Source organism: Melopsittacus undulatus, chromosome 1 (assembly GCF_012275295.1).
Source record: "Melopsittacus undulatus isolate bMelUnd1 chromosome 1, bMelUnd1.mat.Z, whole genome shotgun sequence".
Lineage (NCBI taxonomy): Eukaryota > Metazoa > Chordata > Aves > Psittaciformes > Psittaculidae > Melopsittacus > Melopsittacus undulatus.
In genome coordinates this window covers 73,835,596-73,860,110 of record NC_047527.1, presented here as the reverse complement: position 1 = coordinate 73,860,110, position 24,515 = coordinate 73,835,596, and the positions used below count along the sequence as shown (strand labels likewise).

The window sequence follows — 24,515 nt, the reverse complement described above, 5'->3', positions numbered from 1 at the left end:
CACTCCAAAATTAGAGGCTCTCAGTTGATTGAGTTCACTTGTTTAGGAAATAACAGTTTCCTCACCTAAGACATGGTAACTCACCCTGAGGCAGTCAGTGGCAGAAGATATTCTTGCTCCTAGGCTCCCTTTAGCACATCACACCTACAGTCAAACGACTTGTGTGTGTCAGCACTGCCTAACTTAGCAGTCAAAATGAGCTGGGTGAGCAAAGGATTATTCTTTACTTTCACAGACAAACTTTTGTTAAACAGAAAAAGCTTCCAACCAGTCATGTGAGCAGCCAACTGCAGGTGCGGAAAACTCTCACTTGGCCCAGAAGGGCTTGTGAGGCTCAGAATGTGGTCATTATTGGGTGAATTTTCACACTTGCGTACTAAATGTCTGCCTGCTCCCTGAAAGTTGTTTCATTTTGTTAGAACCAAGCTACAAAAAAAAAAAAGATAATTCCTTCATGTCTTTACTAGAAAATTAGAATAACAAAACAGATAAGCTGCCTTCCTCTGCCAGACAGAAGCAGGGTCCTTTGAAATGTGATGATATCAGATAGGCTGGCAAGCTGGCATGTATAATTTCCCTGTATAGGTATTAAATCTTAGCAGTTAAAGGTGTTATCCTCAGTTGTACAATACTGTATTGCAATGTCTAAATCAAGCCCCAAAGAAAAGGCCATGTTTCATTCTCTCTTTTGAGCCATTAACAATCCGAGATACCAAGTACAGCATAAGCAGAGCCTTTGAGACAGGGGGTTCTGAGGATGGATTTTTGTGCATTATCCACTCTAGCTAAATCTATTCTTCTGCCTTGGGATTGAATATGTATATGCCTCATACTCAAGAGCTCTGCCTTTTCCTAGGGAGACTAAATTCATCTCATTCACTCACAGCCCTGTTTAAGCATTTCATTCACTGGGACTTTTCTGATAAGCTATTCTCAGCTTACAGAAACATCAAAGCCAAGGAAAAGTTATTAAAAAGAGAAAGAAAAAAAGAACTGCACCTTTACTTTAAGCTTCAAACAAGACAAAAATTGATTAAGAGTGAGAGATTAGCTTAGTTGTAACCGTTTCTACATTCTTAGGGAAATCAAATGTTGTCTCTTCCATTACCATTTTTATTCTAAAATCTATTTCAAATTTAAGAGGTCAGTAGCTATCAGCCTGGCAATATTAATAAGATGCTGCAATTAGGAGACCTGTGGCTAGAGATTTGTTGTAGAGTTGTCACCAAAGTAAACAAAGTAAGAGAATTAAATGGTTTAGAAAGCAACCACAACAAAACCCCATCAGGAAATTGGAAGAGTTAATTTGGTCTCTAAGTGTTGGTTGGTTTTTTTCAGTTTTTCAGTGATTCCCAAGGAGGAAAAGCATTAAGTCTTAGCTGGTTTCTTCAGTTGGTCGTTGGCCTGCCTTGCCTTGGTTTCCGTAACTATGAATGAATAAGCATGTGCCTTTGTTATTGTCAGGGACAGTTAATGTGCAGAAGATGCCTAGACATCGTCAGCTAAAAGGCATTATAAAAGGAGCGTCATTATTACAAAATTGATGGGAGTACTTTCAGAAGCAGTGATATTAATCTCAAAATTAGAATGATATGAACTTTATTACCAGTCCTGGGGCACAGCCTAGATTAAATTGCAGCAGGAACCCAGGAGAAAGCATCATACACTAATCTTGCTGGAAAGAGCAGCACTCTTGAGTATTGGCCTTTCAGTGTGTGCATAACTTGCAGGATAGGTGAGTCAGAGCACAGAGCAGGCACTTGATCAATCTGGCCATGGCAGAAGCCAGGATTGCCAAGTCACCTGAAGGCTGTGAACAAAGATAAAAAATAACATATAATGGTTTGGGTTGGAAATTCGTTCAGATCATCTATTTTCAACCCCCTTGCCATGGGCAGGGACACCATCACTAGACCAGATTGCTCAAGGCCCTGTACAGCCTGGCCTTGACCACTGCCAGGGATGGGGCATTCACAATTTTCTTGGGAAATATTCCTTGGATTATGAGGAGGGAGTGGAAGGAGATAAGATGTCTCTAATTTCTGCTTCTCCTGATCCTGAAAGAAAGAGAGCATACAGCAAGGAGAGTAAGAACAAAAGGTTGGTGGTCAAATGAACATGGAGTATTGTGAAGTGAGAAAGTGTAAGGAAAACATATTCAGAGACCCAGGTCTAGTGATTAAGCTTGCTGAATCTGCCATTTTTCTCTTCTCACTTCTTTTCTTGGGCCTCCTTTTCCCTTTCTTCCAAATACCAGGAGGTGGTTCATTCCTCTCGCAGTATCATGTTACCTTATCTTCCAACCTTATCTTCCAAATATATTTCACACATTCACAAGCTAAAAGGTTCCTTAGTCTAAGAATATTTACAGGACCCCTGAACCTCAGAGAGTGAAGGTCTCAAATTATTGTGATGCTGAAGAAGACAAAGAGTTTTGTTGAAAGCTGTGATCACAGGAGTTTTAGAAATAAGCTGTCTGTGCAGGTTCCTGCCAGCCATAAAGTCCACTGTCCAATACATTAGCAGTATTGGCCAAAGTTCACCAATGATTCTAAAGGGAAACCAGCTGATGTTGAGTCTATGGGTAGGTCTGTTGGTGAAAAGTGCTATAAGCCCATCTCTCAAATTACAAGCCCTCCTCCTACTCCTTCACAGTATACACAGTGTATGCAGTACAGTATACACAACCTCAGTTGATTACTTATCCTCTCCTGTCTCTCCCAGCCCATCACAAGCCAGCACTTCCTGAAGTTAACTCTGTGCCTGAGCCTTCTCCACCACAGAAAAAGCCAGCAATTTTCAGATCCTCTAGAGAAAACACTGTGCAATCCGGTCTTTATCCTCAGAAATACTGACAAAGGCCTGTTAAAATAACTAACAAGATTCAGAAAAAGTCACTGCTTCTCGCAACTGTTTTACAGTAAAACCTTACACCACTGCTGCAGTGGAGTGCGAGTTTGAAAGTCTTAGACCCAAACATAAGCTCAACATAAATCAGAGAAGCCATCAAAATCTTCCAGTTCTTGTCATCTGGCTTTGAAAGCACAAAGTTCATTGCAGCCTCCTGAATTTGACAGTCAAATGGATACCTTCAGTGTACAGGTTCAGCAAGCCTAAATAACTGCCCAGTGATATTACTGCTGTGCCTAAAGCCGTTCAGCACTGGAGGATGAGAAGGAAGACGATGGACACACTGATGCAACCACAAGCAAATAGTGTGTTTAGCAGCAGTGGTGGTGGTGTATTGAGCTCCCTAGAGACTGGAGTTAGCATTTTTATAGCACAAGGAGCCATTCCAAAGGGAATAGAGCAAGAAATGTATTTCAAAGTCTGAAGAGTCAACAGTATATTTCCACCTTTAGACAAAGGTGAAACTCTTCTTAGCCCCTTAGTAACATGTGGGCCTTATGGGCTAAAATTCCTGATGGCAGTTCAGCTGTGCCTACCATATTGTGACCCCAAAATGTGACAAACAAGTCTCTTCCTGGGGATCCAAACTATCTTGTTGGAGTTAACTGTGTCTCAGTCCTAATTGACCACTTAATAAGTCATCTGACTGAGTAAATAATGTGAAACTGAGATGGAACTTGTGTATAAATTGATGCACTATACTTCAAGGAGAAGCTTGCAAATCTAATTTCAGATCTACCCCATTTCTTTAAAATCTGAACCATCTCTTTACAATCTGCGGATTTTAGACACTTGACTAGTGATTTTCTTTGATCCAGTTTGTTAAGTAGGCCATATGAAGACCTCATCCTTAGTGTGATGGAGCCCTGAATATGTTCATGGACGCTTTTTCTGTCTTGCCTTGATTATCTGCAGCTAACAATAGAATCCATATATGTAGCCATTTGTGAAGACAATAAGAGCAATGCCACTGCAGCACAGTACCACAAAGAAGAAAGCATTACATCTTGGTTGCAGATTGAAGAAGTATAGATGGAGTAGTTGAATGTATTATTGGAGCTGAGATAGCAGTCAGTTTGGTCTGTCTTCCTAACTATTGTTACTTTGATTTAGACTCATTCTAGTTGTTCCATTTCTTTCCTGGCATTAAGCATTCAGACTAGTTGTGGTATTCCTCTATAAGCCTTGCACAAAGAAGCATATTATTTACATATTCTGCCAGGAATAATTGTCAATACACTTTTGTATAACTGTCTTTTCCACAACAGCCTGTCCTGTAACACATACCTATCTCGTGATTGGGCTTCCTGATCATTTTATGCAGTTATTACTCTTCAGGTTGTTCTTCATTCTGTATTTCTGTGGGTAATCATCTCCTGCTTATGTATAATACCCATTTGCTTGCAGTGAATGCAGTCTTGCTAGTTCAAGATAACTGAATTCTAAACCAGGCTTCAGACATTTTTCAGCCCCTGATCTCTCTTTCACATCCATACCATAGACTGTGACACTGAACGGATATAGACCCAGGATAGAAAATTGTCTACAGAACTTCATACACTTACTACAGAATTAATTTGATACATGCTTCTATTTCAGTGATGAACCATTGCTGACTGTTCTGAGTAGCACCATCCAGACTTTTTTTATCCTACTTGCAGTGGTTTCTGTTGGCTTTCTCATGAGAGTGCTATATGAGACTATTCTTGCACACTACTGATGTCAAGACAAGTGAGATTCACAAGTGTTCCTCCATGAGACCTTCTGCTACAGGGTTTCTTTTAACTACAAAATGCACAAATGTACTGTATTTTATTGCTGTATTTGCATTTTAATAGGTGTGAAGTACTAATAGGTTATCAAAAAAATCCAGCAATCAACTCTTGAAGCCTTACATGGGACCCCATGTTACTGCTGTCATGAATTTGAATAGCCTGCACTTTGTTTCTTGGTTCTTTTTCTTGGTGGTGTTCTTCATTCCTACAGGCTGTATGCCTGCAACAACAAAAACTAGCAATCTGACAGTAAAATGCAGCTGCCCTAGCAGTGTATTCCTTCCAGGGACATAACCTTGTGCCCACATTTCTCCCAAATTACAAAATGTTTGAAAAGTAGCATTGTTTCAACTGCCGTGACAAAAGAAGAGAACCATAGGTTTTTGAGATAGTTCAAATATGGATTAATTTAAAATCTTACCATACTAGTGGTTTGTGTTGGAAGAAAGATTTGGGTTTTAAAGGCACCTGCAGCTGCGAAGTGGTATGTGCATGTACGAATAGGAAACCTTATTAATTTCCATTCTCGTTCCATCAATAAACGCATATTTTCTGCCCTCTATTAACTAATCTTTCCACTTGCATACTCATGCTTCCTTAATGTCTCAGAATATGTTCCTATCAGAAATAATGGAGTCCATCGTATTTACGTAGGCGAAATTCTGTTTAAAAATTGTACTGGGAGAGGAGCCTGAATGTGTGTGCACACACAAAGAGACACATTCGTCATATTTAAGTATTTATTTCGTTATGGACAGTAGCCTTTTAGCAGGAGAGCTGCAAAGGGACTCTGTGCCATCCAGTGTATTATGTCAACTATATCAGATATAATACCTATGTTTTTAAACAGATTGATATGCAGTTGTCTATTGATACGCAGTTGTCTCATGATCTTTTTGTACTGCATTGATTTTGCATTTGCTTTAGTCAGGGAGGTTGGACTAGGCAAACGCCAGATATCCTTTCCAACCTCAGTTGGTCTAAACATAATCATGAAATTTATATTAATACAAGCATTTTTTCATGTGTATCTAAACCCAAATACTGCTATGAATTCTAAGGAGAGCATTATCTGGCTCAGTCTCTGAAAGGAAAAAATAATTCCAGGACAAAGAGAACTTGAACATAAATGACAGATTTATCTACTTTAATTTGTTTTAAGAAAAGGACTTCATAGATCAGAAGTGGGCCAGGTTCCAAGATGCTCTCCAGGATGTTTACTTTTAATATTTGAAATAAATATGTACTGAGGATGTATTTCAGGCATTTTCAAAGATAAGAATGTGCATGACAATAAAACTGGGAGCTAAGGAATATCCAGTAGTATATCACATAATTGGTAAGAGTGTGCTTTGTATGTTAATGATCTTTAAAGACTCTTTTCAGTATTGTTTGTGTGCTATAAATTTCATACAATGTGATTGCAGATATTTTTATATTGCTGATTATAATAGATAAGGAGTTCATGTTTAAAGGAATGTGTGGCTGCACAATATTGCTGTTAACTTTATCTGACTCAAAAGTTGATACACCAATACTAATATTCTTTTACTTCTCCTCATTTTTCCACAAAAGTTTCATTTAACTGAGTGGAATTGTTCTGAAGAGTAGGGCTATGATATTTAAGATCCACTGAGTTTAGTGATGCCATTTTTATAGATATTTAGCATAACTGTCAAAGGGAAAACCAGTGCCATTTGTTAATGCATTGCATCAGATCTATCACTATCTTCCAGATGCTTTACACTGGATTTGATTCATAGGCTGGAAATTTAATTGGGTGTTTCTGCTAAGTCAAATAAGCTGAGAACCAGTTTGTGCTGCAGAAACATCATGGCTACAGGAGGAAAATCTCTAGTTATGTTTGTTTAAGACAGTGATAAATGTTGCCTTACCTCACTGCTCCTGCTCAGCTTTATGAAAGCAAGATTGTGCAAAAGATAAAAAAGTGATTTCTCTATTGATAGTTATAAATATTTCTTATGGCAACTTATTCTCTTTTTTACCAGATTATTCATTATTGTTTATTGTTACAGTATTTAATTATTGAATAGAGTAAGGGGAATAAGTTCACCTTTTGAGGAGAGGGATTAGGCTTTGCAGTTAGAGAAGGGCTTTGGCTGAGGTTTGGTGGTTCTGCATAGGATTTATGGTAAGCAGTTAGCAGTTGGGGCCTGATTTTGGGTAGCAGTGAGGGCTAAGGTTAGGGTTAGGGACATCAACTTAAGGCTGGTGACCAGGGCAAGGGGTGAGGGTGGGGATAACATAAAGGGTTAGGGTTTCAGTCTTTGCTCTGCAACAGGTCTTGATGTTAGGTATTGGAGAAGGGTGCTGGGGTAAGGGCTCAGGGTTGGGTTGCAAGGGGCTTGGGTTACAAGGGCTTACGGTTAGTGGCCAGAATTAGGGTTAGGGCTTAAAAACGTGGTGTCACATTCACTGTACCAACTGCATTGTGCCATTACTTTAATTGCCAAGAAAAATAAAAACAAATCCAGGAGTCAGCAGCATGCCCCAGCAGCAAAATGGGCCAACAGCCTCCTGGATTATGTTAGGACTGTTACCAGCAGGTCAGTGGAGGAGATCATTCCTCTCTGCTCAGCACTAGTGATGCCACAGCTGGAGTACTTTTTCCACTTCTGGGCTCCCAAGTGTGAGAGAGACATGGACATACTGGAGAAAGTCCAGCAAGGGATGATTATGGGGCTGGAGCATCTGTCCCATGAAGAGAGGCTGAGAGAGCAGAGACTGTTCAGCCTAGAGAAGAGGAGGCTCAGGGACTCTTATTCATGTGTCTAAATGCCTGATGGAAGGGTGTAAAAAGGACAAAGCCATACTCAATGATACCCAATGTCAGTAAAGGGGCTCATGGGCACAAACTGAAATACAGGGAAATCCATCCAACATAAGAAAACACTAAGCTGACCCTACTTCAAGCAGAGGGGTTGGACTATATGATCTCTAGGGCATCCTAATGACCTCAAGTGTTCTATGATTTATAAAGAAATTATTTGCATCAGGTTTTGTTTCCTTTTTTTGCACCTTCCTGATGACTTATTTCCTCAAATAAAATATCTTATTAGACATCTTGATCTCATTAGACAAAGTCCATGGTCAAGCATGACTAGGCTAGGTACCCCTTTCATGCCTGGTTGTGCCTCGGTTTTATACACTTAGCCCTTTGGGGAATGGGCGCAGAGGCAGGCTGATGTTTCTAACATCTCTAACTTAGTCTTTTAAGTAATCAGTAAGTGACCCTGATAGTTTATGGCTGTCCTTGCACTTTATTCAAGATACAGTCTCTGAATTTCCTTTTCTTTTCAAAATCCCAAGAAGTCCTCTGCAATCCTAAGAAAGATAAAAAAGCTCCTAGTCCAAGTTTATAGATTTTGCAGCATACTTCTGTAATTCAGCTCCATGTACCAAAAAATGTGCAGTGGTGGTGTTCAGAGTTCACCTGCTGTTTGGTAGATCTGATGTGCAACATGAGGAAAATAAATTGCCTCATTACTTACTCCTCTCAGGAGAAAAGTTACAGGATCTCTTAGATTGTGTGCTACTCAGAGTGCTCCTAAAGTGGTATGTTTTATACATTATTTGGATTTCATAACTCAGGATTATTCTAGCAAATAATCAGAGTGCTAATTTTAATTAGAGGAAAGTACTTCTATTAGCATGAGTATATGCAAAGTCATATATTTGTGTGCAAAATTCTTCAAGGTGACACTGACAACAGCAGTTGCTCTCACAAAAGGAACATGATATTCTGCAAATTCAATTTATCATTTGCAATGGAGCAGTCTATCAAGTAATAGTTTACATTTGGGAATATTGTTCTTTGAATCTCCTGCAGTTAGGAGGTCAGTTTTTTGTATCTGACCTTTTGCCTGTTCTGCTTTTCTGAGAGCATCTATTTTTCAGCTGTGCTTTTGTTGTTGTTAAGTCAGATCTTTTGTAGCACTTCAAACCTGATCTCCCATCCTTCCCCTGCAATGCAGTGTACTTTATATTCTGCCATGTTGCAGGGAAGTAGCAAGGCTGCAGAGTACATTTAAAATTTGCACTCTGACTCCACCCTCATCTTTCAGAGCACTCTGATCATTTAGAATAAGGAATGTGGAGCCAGGGAACCAGCTGCTCTCTGGCACATTCTTCTTTTTCCCCGAGTCTGAGGAGAGGAGAAGACTTTTGGAAGACTTGCCCCATTCTCCCCTTCTTTTTGGAAGTAGCAGGTATCAGCTAGCAACTCTCTGACTTTTGCCATGTAAGCAATTGCATCTACATGGAGGTAAGAGAAGGAAATTGAGTGCACAGTTCTGAGAATCCTCCTTCCATGTGTTACTCAGATGTAGGTGAGCAGCTGTGACTTAAAAAAGCAATGATATATTGACAATGAGCAAGCTCAAATGGATGTCTGGAGGCAAGATTTCTTTGAGGGCCACTAGAGAAACAATTTGTGTCAGCTACTAGCCTGAAGATGCCACCTGGAGCTGTTACTTTGAAAGAAACACCAGTAGCACTACTCCAAAACAAAGTCATATTATGAACCCTTTGACTCCCGCCTCCTGAGGAAGCACAAATGGAACTGTGCTGTAGTAGATCTGTACTCCGATGGAGGAGTCAGGACTAGAATTCATCTGTTGTCACAATTTCTTTAAACACAGCTAATAATTAATTGGACAGCTAACAAGAGGTGAGGAAGCTTTTAAAGAGAAATGTAAACACTAGTCATGTTGTAGTTGAAACAAAAAAAAATACACCAGTTAATGTTTTTAGATGCATGTTTGCCCTTTCCATGAGAACACAAAGTGTATTTTCACTCTGCACCATATCCTTGCTTACACACCTACTATATTCAGACCTTAAATTGTGGTAGTTTCAGGTTAATTAAAATTTAAAACTACAATATAGTTTGGTCTTTTCTAATGATTCTGTTGCTAAGCACACAAAGCATTCTGTCAAGAACAGGAATTAAACTGAGTCAGAACATTAATATTATCTGCAAAATGAATTGACCTCCAGGGAATAACTATTAAAAATTAGTACCTATGTTCTGAATGACTGGTGTGAGAGACCCCATTTCTAATGAAGGTACCTATAGCTTCATTACTACGACAGACCTTAGTATGGTCTGGTTTAGTTACGCTAGTACATTTGCAGTTTAACAGAGGGACACTGTGTCTTCATGAGGTATTTGCTAACAATTCCAAATTGCAGGAAGAAAAGCAAATAATGTGTTATACCTTTACCTTTTCATGGATAAAATCTGTTGCTGTTCTTAAAAATATTTTTAAACAGCACTTTTTCTGTTGCTGTTCTTTTACTTTTTTCCCTTCTGCCCTTCTCTCGGACATTAACATCTGTGAAGGTAATGCATGGCTTCACTGAGCCTTAGATACTAACCAGGATTTTGTTATTAAATATAAATTATTTTATTGTATGGTGCCCAACAAAGCAATGTGAAATTTTGATATGTCTCCTCAGTATTACTGGTTTTACATCATGCATAATTAGTAATTTTAAGTGCTTCCTGTAGAGTTTTCATGGCGTTTGAAAGGTTTGAACATTGCAGTAATTAAGAAATATATGAACGCTTCAGTATGACTTGGAGTGGTTTTGATATTTGTTGGAAGAGTTGTTATCAAAAGATACTATTGCTTTCCCAAGATTTATATGTATGGAGCTAACACGTTTACATCTATGCATTTTATTTAATCTTTTATAACAGAATGTGTTGTGAGGATCCATTTTGATTTTATGTATCTCAAGATTTTAATATCTATCTCTGCACATAAGAATTTTTTTGTTTCACCATGGTGTTTTCATAGTTATGTATAAAAGTATGCAAAAATAGTCAGTCTTTCAGACCATACAATGGGGACAACTTTGTTCATGAGTTTCAGGCAGTATTGGAGCATAAGAAGAAGAAAAATTGTAGAAGATAAATAGCAATTCCTACTTGGGCAGTTAAAGTAGGATAATGTCTAGTGGCAGTTCACTCTGGCTACATCAGTTTTCTGTCAGAATTTTGTTCTGGTTTGGACACAAAATAAAAGCCAAAGCAGAAAAGAAAAGCTACTTCTTTATTAATCCAGTTTAATACCTTCTGACATTGGTAGACAGGCTCATTAATTTCAGTGGATGCTGGATCAGGGCACAGATCTTGAAACCTAAACTTATTTTTCCAAAAATAGACTACATTCTTATTTTTTCGTTATGACCTAACTTCAAGTCCCTTGCATCATACTATTAACAAAATATTACCCAACCTCAGAAAATAATACAGATAGCACCAAAATTCCACTCAGCACTCACATAGCACTTTTCCACTTCAAAGCACTTTAGAAACACTGATTAATCATAACATTAATTATACAACTGTATTTTTAAAAAAATCGGTCTTCCAAAAGCTCTGTTCTCTGCAGGGAGTGGGGAAGAGGATAGCAACGGACTAAAACCAGCTCCAGTAATCAGAAAACTTAACCTGCAGCAATTAAGCTGAGAATCACTTCCCTTTGCAGAATCTTTTTTACCTTGGGCTAGTGGAAAGATGAAAGGAAAGATGACAGTACAGTCTATATGAGAAATAAATCTGCTGGTGTGTAAATGGGATGATTAATTAGATATATTTGCACTACCTGGGTCAATAGGTAGCCTAACAGCTCCTTTTCATGTCTTGTCCAGTGTGTGGTAGGAAATTAATTAAAAAGAAAATTATTTAAGTAATTACCCACATGGACTCCATCCATTCTGGATATAAAATGCAAGCACACAAGATCAAATTCCTTGGATCCAAGAATAGTAAAGCCTGGGTCTGTCGTTGTTGTTCCCAGCCAACCTACCAAAGCTAAGACTCTGTCCTGGGTTCAGCTGTAGCAGTCGTTTTTCTCTTTCTCAGTAGCTGGTGCAGTGCTGTGGTTTTGACTTTCAGCCTGGGAACAGCACTGATAACATCGATGGTTTTAGTTGCTGCTCAGTAATGTTTACTTTCTGAGTCTCATGCTCTGCCAGGGAGCAGGGGAAGCCAGGAGGAAGCAGAGACAGGACACCTGACCCAAACTAGCCAAAGAGGTATTCCATAACACAGCACATCATGCCCAGTATATAAACGGGGGCAGTCACCCAGAAGCGCTAGAGCACTGCTCAGTCTGGCTGAGTTGGCAGGTGGTGAGCAGTACTATTCTCTTCCCTTGTTATTTCCCTTCTCATTATTATTATTGGTGGTAGCAGCAGTGGTTTGTGTTATACCTTAGTTACTGGACTGCTCTTATCTCAACCCATGGGAATCACAGAATCCCAGAATCCCAAGGGTTTGAAGGAACCTCAAAAGATCACCTAGTCCAACCCCCCTGCAAGAGCAGGGTAACCTAGAGTACATCACACAGGAACTTGTCCAGGCAGGCCTTGAATATCTCCAACGTAGGAGACTCCATAACCCCCCTGGGCAACCTGTTCCAGTGCTCTATCACTCTTACAGTAAAGAAGTTCTTCCTGATGTTAACGTGGAACCTCCTATGCTCCAGTTTACACCCACTGCCCCTTGTCCTACCACTGGATATCACTGAAAAAAAGCCTAGCTCCATCATCCTGACACCCACCCTTTACATATTTATAAACACTGATGAGGTCACCCCTCAGTCTCCTCCAAGCTAAGGAGACCCAGCTCCCTCAGCCTCTCCTCATAAGGGAGATGTTCCACTCCCTTAATCATCTCTGTGGCTCTGCGCTGGACTCTTTCAAGCAATTCCCTGTCCTTCTTGAACTGGGGGGCCCAGAACTGGACACAATATTCCAGATGCGGCCTCACCAAGGCAGAGTAGATGGGGAGGAGAACCCCTCTTGCCCTACTAACTACAGCCTTTCTAATGCATCCTAGGATGCCATTTGCCTTCTTGGCCACAAGGGCACATTGCTGGCTCATGGTCATCCTCCTATCCACCAGGACCCCCAGGTCCCTTTCCCCTTTACTCCTTTCCAGCAGGTCAACCCCCAACCTGTACTGGTACATGGGGTTGTTCTTGCCCAGATGCAAGACTCTGCACTTGCCCTTGTTGAATTTCATCAAGTTTCTCCCTCCCAACTCTCCAGCCTGTCCAGGTCTCGCTGAATGGCAGCACAGCCTTCTGGTGTGTCAGCCACTCCTCCCAATTTAGTGTCATCAGCGAACTTGCTGAGGGTACACTCAGTTCCCTCATCCAGGTCGTTGATGAAAATACTAAACAGCACTGGTCCCAGCACCGACCCCTGAGGGACTCCACTAGTCACAGACCTCCAGCTAGATTCTGTCCCATTTACCACAACTCTCTGCCTTCTTCCTTTCAACCACTTCTTGATCCACCTCACTACCTGATTGTCAAGCCCAAACTTTCTTAGCTTATCTATGAGAATGCTGTGGGAGACAGTATCAAATGCCTTACTGAAATGGAGAAAAACCACATCTACCGCTCTACCATCATCCCTCCGCCTAGTCACTTCCTCATAGAAGGCTATAAGGTTGGTCAAACATGACTTCCCCCTGGTAAAACCATGTTGGCTGTTCTTAATGACCCCCTCATCCTTGATATGTCTAGAGATGGCATCAATAATAAGTTGTTCCATCACCTTTCCAGGGACAGAGGTAAGGCTGACTGGTCTATAATTACCTGGGTCCTCCTTCTTGCCTTTCTTATTATAGCACTGGTTATTCTACTGTTGTATCTTAGATGATTTACTGGGCTAGTGTTTCCGTTTCGATTCTCCTCCCCATTCCTCCGGGAGTGGGGGAAAGAAAGGGGGTGAATGAGCGAGCAGCTGCATGGTTCTGGGTTGGCAGCTGGGCTTAAACCATGATAGACTGCAAGGAAGGCAGCCATAGTGACCATGCAAATCTTTTTTTTTTCTGGCTGGGGAGACAATATAGGGATTGCTGAGCTAAAACAGATTAACATTCAAAACAGAAGCCATCCACTGTGCTGGGTGAGAGGTGCTGTTGAAAAACAGAAATTCCATTTGGCCACGGTACCCATAAATCTGTTCCTGTACTTAGATTTGTAACTGTTCTGCTGCAGACATCTACTACCCCAAAGGAGACTAGGTTTCTCCAGAAATCCACTTCTCAGTGGCAGCATGCATCCCATGACAGTGCCGAAAAGAAGCTGCAAAGGTGAAGGAAGTGAAGATGTACAGCACGGTCTTCATACACTGCTCTAGTGTTGGCATTAGTTTTGGTGCGGCCAGCTGAACTGCTTCTGCATGCAAAGGGTAGAGGAATCAAGCCTTTAAAGCACATGTTGGGACTGATAGGCTGTATGGATAAGCAGGTTATGGCCAGCTAAAGAGCCTTGGAAGTTCTGTAATCTCTAGGTTTTAAGACAACTGCTAATATAAAGCCTGAATATCTGCAGTCTTGCTATGTGAGAGAAATGCAGAATATGAAGGTATTCCATTGAGATGGGAGGAAAATCACTATTGGAAATAACAGTAGATTAAATAGGTAGTTGTCTGTGGAACTGAGATATACAAGAGAGATAACAAGAGTAGTATAAGTGCAATAGCTTTTAAACACACTGGTATTTTCATGTCTAACGACTATGCTTGTAAGCTACTTAAAGTTTCCTTTAGTTCAAAAAAGTAAAGGGCAGGAGTTGGGGGGTGGAGGTCATGGATGTGCAGGGTTGTGTCAAAAACAGGATCTAGCTGAGCATCAAACTGAGTGTGTTTCAACCAGTATGAGGAGAGAATGGAAAAGACTGGCAGACAAGGCAGATGCAGAGACACATGCTCAAATATCAGGTACGTAAGAGGTGGCAGAGGAACATCAAAGCTTAAAGCGGTTAAGATCCAAGGAGCTGAGGGTGTACAGCTGAAGGAAGAAAAAATATCAGTCATGTAATAGAGGGGAGCAAGGGCAACCCTGAGAAGGTAAGTTGAAAGCAAGAAAAATGATCAGCCAGAGGGAGGCAGGAAATACATCAAATGGAGAAGTTATGTTTCTAGAAGCAGAGAATCTGAAGGAAGAAAGTGCCTGGGTTAAAATGCTGCTGCAGGAAAGAAAATCTATGAAGGATCATGGATCTGAGAAAGCAATTTGCTGAAAAGCGGTGATTGCATTGCACCCAGTTGTGATTTCCCATGGCATGCTCAGATTGAAAATACTAAAATGATTCTCTTGTCCACTGCTGCTAACTTCTATACATCCTGCTCTTCCATCCCTGTTATGACTGTGCCCTTTGTGAGTCCTAGTTCTCCTCATGCTATACCATTTTCTTGCAAAATATAAAACCAGCATCTTTAATCTTTTTAAAAAGATGAAAGCTCCTATATCACTTACCCTTTCAGATACTTGATTCTTTTACAAGCAAATCTCAATTGACATTGTCAACAGAGATATTGGTAGCTCACATACTTTCATCATTCTATGAAAGCTTGAGGGTATCTTCCCTGAAACGGTAAAAGATGACTATTCCTGCACCCTGTAGAGCTTTATATGCTAAACTACCTATGGCTGAATTTATTCTCAATAAAAAAGATTTTAAAAAAAGAAAACCACTGAATGGCACATCACGTACAATGCATCAGAGAAGATACTGTTCCTCTTTGTCATGGTCCATACAGAATACCACTCTTATATCTTGAAATCTTGCTGCCAGCCATCAGAGGTGATGGAAAAGTAATAAGCATGTATCATTTTTCTGGGGGAAAAAGGGAATCTGAGACTTCCACCTGATCTTGTGTTCTGTCTCAACAGCCATGAGCAAAGTGCATCTCAGTGTTTGGGGGCACAGGAGGGGATGCGTATATAATGGTGCTCATTCTTTCTGTCTTCTCCAAAAATAATTTGTCTCCACAGAGTCTTAAAATTTAAGTTCAAATAAACCTTCAAGGAGGTGAAACTCAGCATTGTTCTCTAGCTCAAAGCACTCATTATCCCAACATAATTGGCAGGCAAGGCTTAATGAGAAGCTGGTACAGCAGTGGCTCCAGCCCATGAGTTTTGAGGTGCTTGTTGAAACCAGTTTGTTAACTCATCACTCATTCTCTTACAAATGATTGAGCTGAGGTGATAATATTTTTAATAGGGATAATCGCAGTACTATAGTTCATGAACACTATGTAGTGAACTGTCTTCATATGCATTTACATTCAAGTGCCACAGATGTGCACAAACATCTGTGCACATTCCAAACATAAGAAGTTAAATGACTTGCATACCGAAAAACATTTTTGGCCAAACACTGAGAATGAGATTTAGGTGCCTATAGGTAAGCAGTAAACATTAAAATGTACAGGATATCCTATTTTGTCTCCATCTTTTTTTCTATAAGGCTCTGTATCTTCCACAGGCCTACTAACTGTGCACATATTTCAAGTATCCAAGAGGATTTCAAACTTTATTAGCCCTTGCGTTTAGAGACACGAGTTGCACCTTACGTGCCTAAAAATGGTTTTGTTTTTCCTTTTATACCTAAATTCCAAACTGTAACAAAATCCTCTGTTCTCTGACACTTGTTAGAAGGGGTAATTCCCTTGCTTTTTGGGCACAAGCTTTTTGGTCCACTGAGGTTTTTTACCACTTTCATCTTCCAATACTACTTCGTGCATAGTGGTCTGTTGTGATGAGCAACATCACAGACTGCTAGCTAGCATTGGTCAAGCTGTGTGGGTTTGACAGTAGCCATTGCCTTTGACTCTCGGAAGTCGGCTCTTGTTAACAGCTTCATTCATGTCAAACCAGAGGCTAAAGGAAAGAGTGAGTTGCTCTGGATAAAGTATTGTGACTTACAGTTCCCTCACGTGCAATGTGCTCTGCAGCTGGCAATGCTAGAGACTACATATTATGGAGCAGCATAGATAGCTAAGTCACTGGCTCAGTGGTTAGTGGAAAGTCTGTCTGAAGGTCAGGTCATTCAGCACTGAACAAGAGGGTGTTAAACCTTGTGGTGGCTGATGACTCCTAACATTTGTGCTGCTCTAGCTTCTGCAGTAGGGGTCTTGCTTTGTAAACCAACATTGCCACATCAGTTAGGTTAGTTCTTGACTCACCAAACATTTCCTGGTGCTCCCCAAAGGCTGAGGAGTAATCATATACTCACAGGGACCAGTGTTTCTCAACCTCAGTGCTGCAGCTTTTCTTGCTTTCAAAAATGTAACTTTGTCTCCTTCCATCTGCTGCCTTTGCTGCTTGCCCAGCAGCACTGGCATTATCCTGCTTCATACTCTTGGGTTTGTTTCCTCCCCTGTCCCACAGATAACTACACATGTTTGGCACCAAGACATAGCCTGACAGTATTTCTTACCTCTTAACCTATTTCGCCTTAAAATTCAGGGTAGTTTTTCTCCTTGAGTGTTTCAGTAGCAGAGGAAAGTCTCCTGTGAAAAGTAGCAAACCTTTACCCTTTTAAATCACATGGGTTTCACTGCTGCTTTAATGTCTACAAAATACCTATACTATCTAGGCAGTCCAGCTCCGGAGTTTGTGGCATACTGTATAAGCATAATCATTTTTTGCGGGCTCTTACACCCCATCTTACACTACAGTATGTACTAGATGTCCTGTGTTCAGTGAAGGGACAGGATTCCTCTGGAACAGCAGCAGCTAGATCCTGAGGGGCACTTTCAGGTGCTACTGTAGTGCCAATACTGATTATCGATTACACCTTAGAACAGCAGTGCATGACAAGAGAAAGCATGGTTCACAAATGAACTATCTATCAAATACAGTAGTGGTATTTCTGCCATGACTATCATGATGAATACACTCTGATTTATTAGACTATCAGTTGAATACACTGACTCATGATCAAAATTTGTTCCATCTGAATTAAACAGACAATTTGGGCACATTTAGTAAGTAATGATTGAAAGTAATAATAGAAGCTGTCCCAGTTATATTCTTTCTATAAAGGTTTTGAAATACTGAAATTGAGTGGTATTAAAAACACAAGGATGATAAAAATGTACAGAGCCACATATGTCTGGAAACTTAAGTGGAGCACACATGTTAGAACGAAGAGAACAAAATTCACATGCTTTGTGACATACAGACACCAGTAGTTATGGAATAGAGTTTCTGTAACATACAATAAAATATGGTAGTATTTTGCTGGTTTTATGTTACCTAGCTACTTGATGTGAATTAATGAGTATCTTTGAGAGGGGGAAATGGTGATGCGTAACTTTTATTAGCGCAAGCTCTACCTTTAGGACAGGGTTTAAATTAATAGCTTTTTGAGGTTTCTTGTGCTCTCAATAGGTTAATTTTCTCCATCTTGTTCTTTCAAACTGGGAGCCATGTCACAACTATTTAATAAATGTGCCAATGTGTCAAAGTCGTTTTTCAGAGATGAGTGAAAATGGAAATGAAGTCAATAGGGTTACATCAGCAGTGAATTTGTCTCCAGGCAATAGCAGGGAAATATTTCCGGAAGTGGAACCTTAGCTGTGATGATTTTGCTCCCATTAAATCTGCTGGTTTGCTCTGAATCTTAGCAGAGCTATCAGTTTGATCCTATGAAGGAAAAAGTTTCCTGAATTAAGAAACAGAAGCATATACTACGGTGCTAATGAGATTTTATCATGGGAAGGATGTTAACTCTACATTGTTGAAATGTTTAGGAAGCAAACACTATCATCTTTTAGTCAAAGACTTGGTGTATAGTGATGGATAAATCCTGCTCTCAATATTAAAGTGGTAGAAAAGTCCTACCTCATAAAATAACTTTTAAATTTATAGTGTCAAAAAAATGCTGCCCAAAGCACCTGCAGGACAACCCCTTTCCTGTGATGCTGCCCCCAAATTATGGCTCTGTAGTCTTTCTTCCTTCCTTTATGAGTGAAATTGAAGAAATAAATATGATTTCCTTTTTCCCTGTCAAGCTGGTTATGTTTAATCATATTATGTAAATCCTCTTTAAAGGCATCAAATCACTTTGGGGTCTTGTAATGTGTAATTTACTCAAATAAAAAATCAGGGTTTTCTGGATAAATCTGTTCTGTATGAACCCTAATGAAAATTAATAATGCTGCTTGTTTTAAATATCATTCTCATGCACATCCTCCTCTCTTCCTAGGACCCTCATCAGTTCTCACTTCTTCAGATCAGGGAGTCTTCCTGAGCTGCAAGCTGAATTCCCCAGCCTTCCTACTAGTAATGCTATGTAAAACTTTGCTGACGTTACAAGGCTAGTTTCCACTACACATTTCAGTCTGCTTTTAAAAGAAGTTGTTAGCATTGAAAAAGTAACTCTAATCGCACATGCTCTGCAGGTTGCAACATGCTCTAATGCAAAAGTCAAGGATCGCATGTTTTGTCAGCTGTGTTGGGCTGATGTGGCAAGAGCTGTGCTTTCATTTGCATTACTTGACATTTACACCATTCCAAAATAGGGAAGGGTTTCTTCTATAGCTAATGCTGGACAATATGAGTCTTCTTTCCTTCATGTCTGTTGTAAAGCAGGGGGAACATAACTGAGATAAGAGAAGTTAACTGATAACTGATTTTTTTTTCCTGTGAATGTAGTACAGTAGTATTTTGTGGACTGATTTTATGTATGAGTTTAGAAACCACATTTAGAATGCAAGCAAGTTACTGTGGAGTGTTTTCTGCAGTGTAAAGAGTAGTACTCAACGTTTAAGTTTCATGACTTAACTCTATATAAAAGCAAGTTTACTGCTTTTTCAATATAATTTCTTATGGTTTGAATTAAATTAATGACACGGTTTCTTATGGCTAAGGCAGGGGTTTTTCTTATCCCAGATATATTTCCAGATATCTAACAAAGAGTTCCAAGTACTAAAACCACAGAAAATATGTTAACAGTTATACTTGTTAACAGATTTGATGACCATGTAAACAGTGGCTTAGATTGACTCTGTAGCTAAGCCACTCTCCTCTTCTTCCAGCTGGTGTGCCCCTTGCTCTGGTGAACCTCTGAAGGCCAGTTTGAGCTGTGGTGCCAGTCTCTGCAGTCAGCTGCTTCAGCTGCATGTGTGAGCAGCTCTGTTGGAGGTGGCAGTTCTGGCTTCTGCTGCACCTCAGGGACAGGGCAGGGAGGAGGAAGCCTGTCTCCTTCACAGGCAGCACCTGGCAGGACTAGGGGCCTGGCATTGTCATTACAGGTTCTGATCAGGGTGTATCCAAACTGGATACCAGCTGCCACAGCTGCTATACAGAGTAGATTATAGGTCTGCAAAATGTGCGCTGTGAGTTTTCCGGCACTTTCTATCCAAAGGCTAAATTTGATGCAATTCTGAGAAACAAAACCAAAACCACTCAGAATATATTTTAGTTTAAATATGGAACTGATTGAGTAGTATTATTGACCTGGAATTACTAAAGCCCATCAGAATAAGTGGTGCTGTACTGTCCCACTGTAACACACTATCTGTAAAATGCCTGGTTTACTGTTTTGATGTATCTAGTACTGATTTGATCTTCTTATGCCTGACTTAAGAGTGCACACCGCAGAAATGTTGAGCATTAACACGTCCAGAATGCCTATACCGTGCTTGATTGTGTTTATTTTAGTTTTCTTGCTGAGCTTTTCCTGATACCTCCAAAGCCTTTGTTTATTCTAAGAAGCATCCTGTATGTCTAGGCATGTGTACTGGTAAGAATACAACTGCCTGGAATACCAGGCCAGTTCCAGGAAAACTGCTTAGGGCATCCATCCAAATTTCCTTATACTCAGTGCTAGGGGAGACAGTCTTTGACTGCTAATGGAATGATCACAGTAATCTGGTTCCACCAGAGGACTGAGATCATGAAACGCTCTGTTGCACTTTAAGTGAGGTACAAAAGGAAAAAGGAACATTGATTTGTTCTGGATGTGTGTACAGAGTAAAGCAGAAAGTCTCACTGATGTGATTTGTCTACTTATTCCTGACCCATGGCAGACACTGCATCAAGAGAGTAAAAGTTACAGCAAATCATGGGGTTTTTTTTGTTTTGGTTTTTTTTTGTAATACACAAGCTTAGTTTGCTATATGCTACAGACTGAGCTCATCACTGTGATAAGCAGCTATTAATGTACTCGTGGTACGTAGAACAGATGCAGATGTAACTAACATTTCAGGCTGTTCAGTGTTTCAGATAGGTGTAGGGGAAAAACAGATATTCAGTTTGCTCAAACCATTTCTGAAAGAGAAAGTGGTGTTAATATCTGTACTACATCTGATATGAATAATATTGTTGAAAAGCTAATAATGCCAACAACATTAAATATTAAGTGCAAAGAAATAAAGTATGAAGGAAAGGTTTGTATCTGTATTGCAGCAACACCGTTAAGATTCAAAGCCTACTGCACACATTTTGTTGGTAAAGTTATGCTTTTTATAACCAGGAATGTTTTTACATGATATAAAATGAGTTGTCTCTAAGACCCCACGTTACCACAAAATCTCTTCATAACCTGTAACATTTCACTACAGAGATTTTAGTTTTTATCTGTATTAAAAATATTCTGTTCCAAATGACTTGACTATATTTCTACCACAGCAGGCAAAATTGTGAGAAATAAAAATAATTTAACCTCTGATAGTTAAAAGATGTGATTTTCATCTTATCTCTGCTTTCAAATATGGACAAACACAACTGAATTTATGAATTCAGAAGTAAAATTTTTAATAAGTACTCATAAATACTAATTGATCAGAACTTTTTTAAGTTATCAAAAAATCTGATTAAATTATCATATTCTATACAATGATCACACCTGGTTATTTCATTCATAAAATGTGATGTAGATTAGATTACTGATTATGTTTATTTTTCCCAGTTTTCCTGTCTTTTTCATCCTGCATGATACACTCATGGTGATTGCTGTATGCAAATTCCTGGCACAGCTGCACTGAAGGTGATTCAAAGTTGTTTAACTGACCTCAGCAACAACTTTATCAGGTCCTTGCCCTCTCTGATCTTGTCTTCATCACATTGAAGGGCTAAGGAATTATTTTAATGTAATAGTGACCCTATAGTATTGGTGTGAGGCTTCTCATACAGCTGTGCCAGTGCTAACCCTGCTCTACATTTATATATTTACATTTATATATTTACAGTGATACTATATGTATATGTGTAAATTCTCAGAAGCTGCTCTTGTGCTATTTTCACAGGCACCACTTGACTTTCAGGTACAATTTTGCAAAACAAAATAAATCTTTTGTTCATGTAAACATGAAAAAGTTATAATTGCCATAGAATCATAAAATCGTGTTGGTTGGAAAAGACCTTTAAGGCCATCAAGGCCAACCGTAATCAATCGAATTTCTTTTTCAAGTCTTCAGTTCAATGTGACCATTTTAAAAATTCACTCTCCCTTTTTATTTTAGGAGATTTTAAGTTCTGGAGGTTATTGTAACTCCTTACTAAACATCAGACAGGAGCAGATCTCAGAACAGCTCCCTTTTCTTGTCGGTACCAAGCATACAACTAAGCATGTGTGGAAAAGATGGTGTCCTGTAATGAGCAATAAATTCTTAGAAACATTAATAAACCAAATTAAATTAGTTCATGTAGTATAGAATTAACCTTGTACAGTAAAACTGGTCCTTCAGAGAAGATTTTTTCATGAATAACAATGTCATTGGCTTTGCATTTGCTGTAGTGTTTTTAACAACTGATGCACATTTTATTTAGCATAAGAAGTTATGAGTTGTGCAGTGGGAGATGAGAACTTGCCAAGTTCTGTAAGTTGTGATATTAAGGTTATCTTTATATGTATACTTGGCTTTTTCTGTCATCATTTCATTCTCCTAAGGGCATGATGTAGCCATATCCAAAGTCTCCAATTGATGTATTATGGAAATATTAGGAGTCCCTAAGGTGTGAAATGATTGACCATGCAATTGTATAAATGTGGCTCATTCCAAATAGATTCAGTAGCCAATTAGATTACATGCAATGATGGAAGTGGTGCTAATAGTCTCACATGTTTTCCCTGTACTTCTTCTCCGTCACTCTTTATTGCTGTATCTTCTGAATTCTCCCTTCATTTTCTTTCAACAAAGGCAAGTATGCCATGAGGGATCTGGTCCACCGACTGCCAGGCGCTAACAACAGCAACAGCTCAGCAAGCAAGGCCATGTCTGATGACACCGTTACTGCCATTTGCTGCACTCTGCATGAAGTCATCACTAAAAACATGGAGAATGCCAAGGCCTTACGAGACGCAGGCGGCATTGAGAAACTGGTTGGCATATCTAAGAGTAAAGGAGACAAGTATGTTTTGCAAATCCCCTTGCACTTTTTTGACATCTCCAGTAGTTATTATTAGTCCTGAATGTGTTTGCCTCCTCTATGCAATCATGAGTTGAATTCTTTAGTTTCATCAGAAATCATATGCCCAGTAAGAAAGGTGACAAGAAACAGACAATACCAATAGCAAAGGTCTCTGCTGTGATTTATTTTTGATATTCTGTCGGTAGTGCATGGAGTGCACTGCCTGTTCAGTTTAAGGAAGAGTAATTGTCTACAGTAACCACTGCTTCTGGGCAGAAGATCCTGGAAAACATTAGACCAGAGCTGTTGGATTGCACCCCACAGAAGGGGTAACATGCAGGTGGAGGGATCCTGTGAAAGGACCCTACCACAGTTCTGTTACCACTCTTCTTGCTCTGGGAGTGAAGAATACAAAATCACTGTTCCTCTTCACAGCACCCTTTTCTAGGCCACCAGCCTGCTCATAAGGTGGGGCATAGTGCAAAAATGGATTCAGTGATTTTCCTAACACCTTTCTTCTGAGAGAGCATTAGGATACCTGCAGGCTACGTTGTGAGGCACCAAAACATGCAAAAATCTTACACGTGACTGATATTTCCAGAGAAGCTGTGGTTTCATCTTGTCTGTTTTCCTGTGTATGCAGCCTACATGAAGATTTCACCCTTTATCCTTCTTTTGCCTAAAACAGCCTGGTTCTCGTATTTGTCAGCCTGCAGAAGTATAGTGCAGTGGGACTATGGCAGTTTGAAAACAAAAAGCCTTAACAGTAGTGTACAAAACCCATCAGTCCACCTACTTGAAGCTGTCATCTCACAGCCTGTTGCAGCAGCAGAGCTCTAAAAGAGCCTCACAAAGCCAGGCAACACCCTGAAGGAAAGATTTATACACCCTACATTTGGTATGAGAACTTATGTTCGCCTATGTGATAGAACATTGCCAAGATATTGTAGTCACATTTCTTTTCCTCTATTGTCACCCTTTTCATACCAAGTTCATTACTGAAACATTACATTCTAATTGTAAGGGGTAAAAAGTAGTAGTGTAACAAAGTATGTGATACCCATTGTGCCAATTTGTTTCTATTTGCATCTTTTATTATATGTATTTAAAACTTTGTTTTACATTTTGTAGATCAGATGTACCAATATTGCAAACAGGTTAATATCCATTTTACTGAAGTCAAATGTGTCTTTTCTCATAATAATGCATTTGAGTTCCTGTTCATTATCTGGTAGAGATTATTAATACTCATTAAGCTTTGACTTTTCAAAGTTTTAGGGGATCCAAGGGTATAAATCCCTAAGTATCCCTCATAACTGTGAAAGCTGTATCACTGTTGAATGGAAGTATTTAGCTCAGCTAGTGTTGACTAATTCCAAAATGCCTTCCTAAATAATGATAGGTATCCTTCCCCTCAAGTACTTCTGAGTTGCAGTCCTGTGTTATTACTGTTACATGTTACACAGTTCTGAAACAAGAAATCCTACCAACTCACAGTACTACAAATGCCTGTCTTGATCAAACGTCCAATTTCCCAGGTTTCAGAAATGTTAGTGTCATGCACTATTGCTTTGGTTTGGTTTCTCACAGGTAATCCATTGTTCAAAAATCAGAGTTGCTGTTTGTTGGACTGATAG

The 24,515-nt window shown here is 39.6% G+C and overlaps 1 protein-coding gene across 2 annotated transcripts in view; it reads left to right on the top strand.

The window, feature by feature from the left end:
* The window catches only part of CTNND2 (catenin delta 2), a 646,172-nt gene that overhangs the window by 584,635 nt on the left and 37,022 nt on the right, over positions 1-24,515 (top strand). For both annotated transcript variants that reach the window (XM_013130147.3, XM_034063316.1), the window contains exon 17: positions 22,668-22,878. In XM_013130147.3, the coding sequence (XP_012985601.2) occupies positions 22,668-22,878 (211 nt within the window). The remainder of the gene's footprint in view (positions 1-22,667; positions 22,879-24,515) is intronic.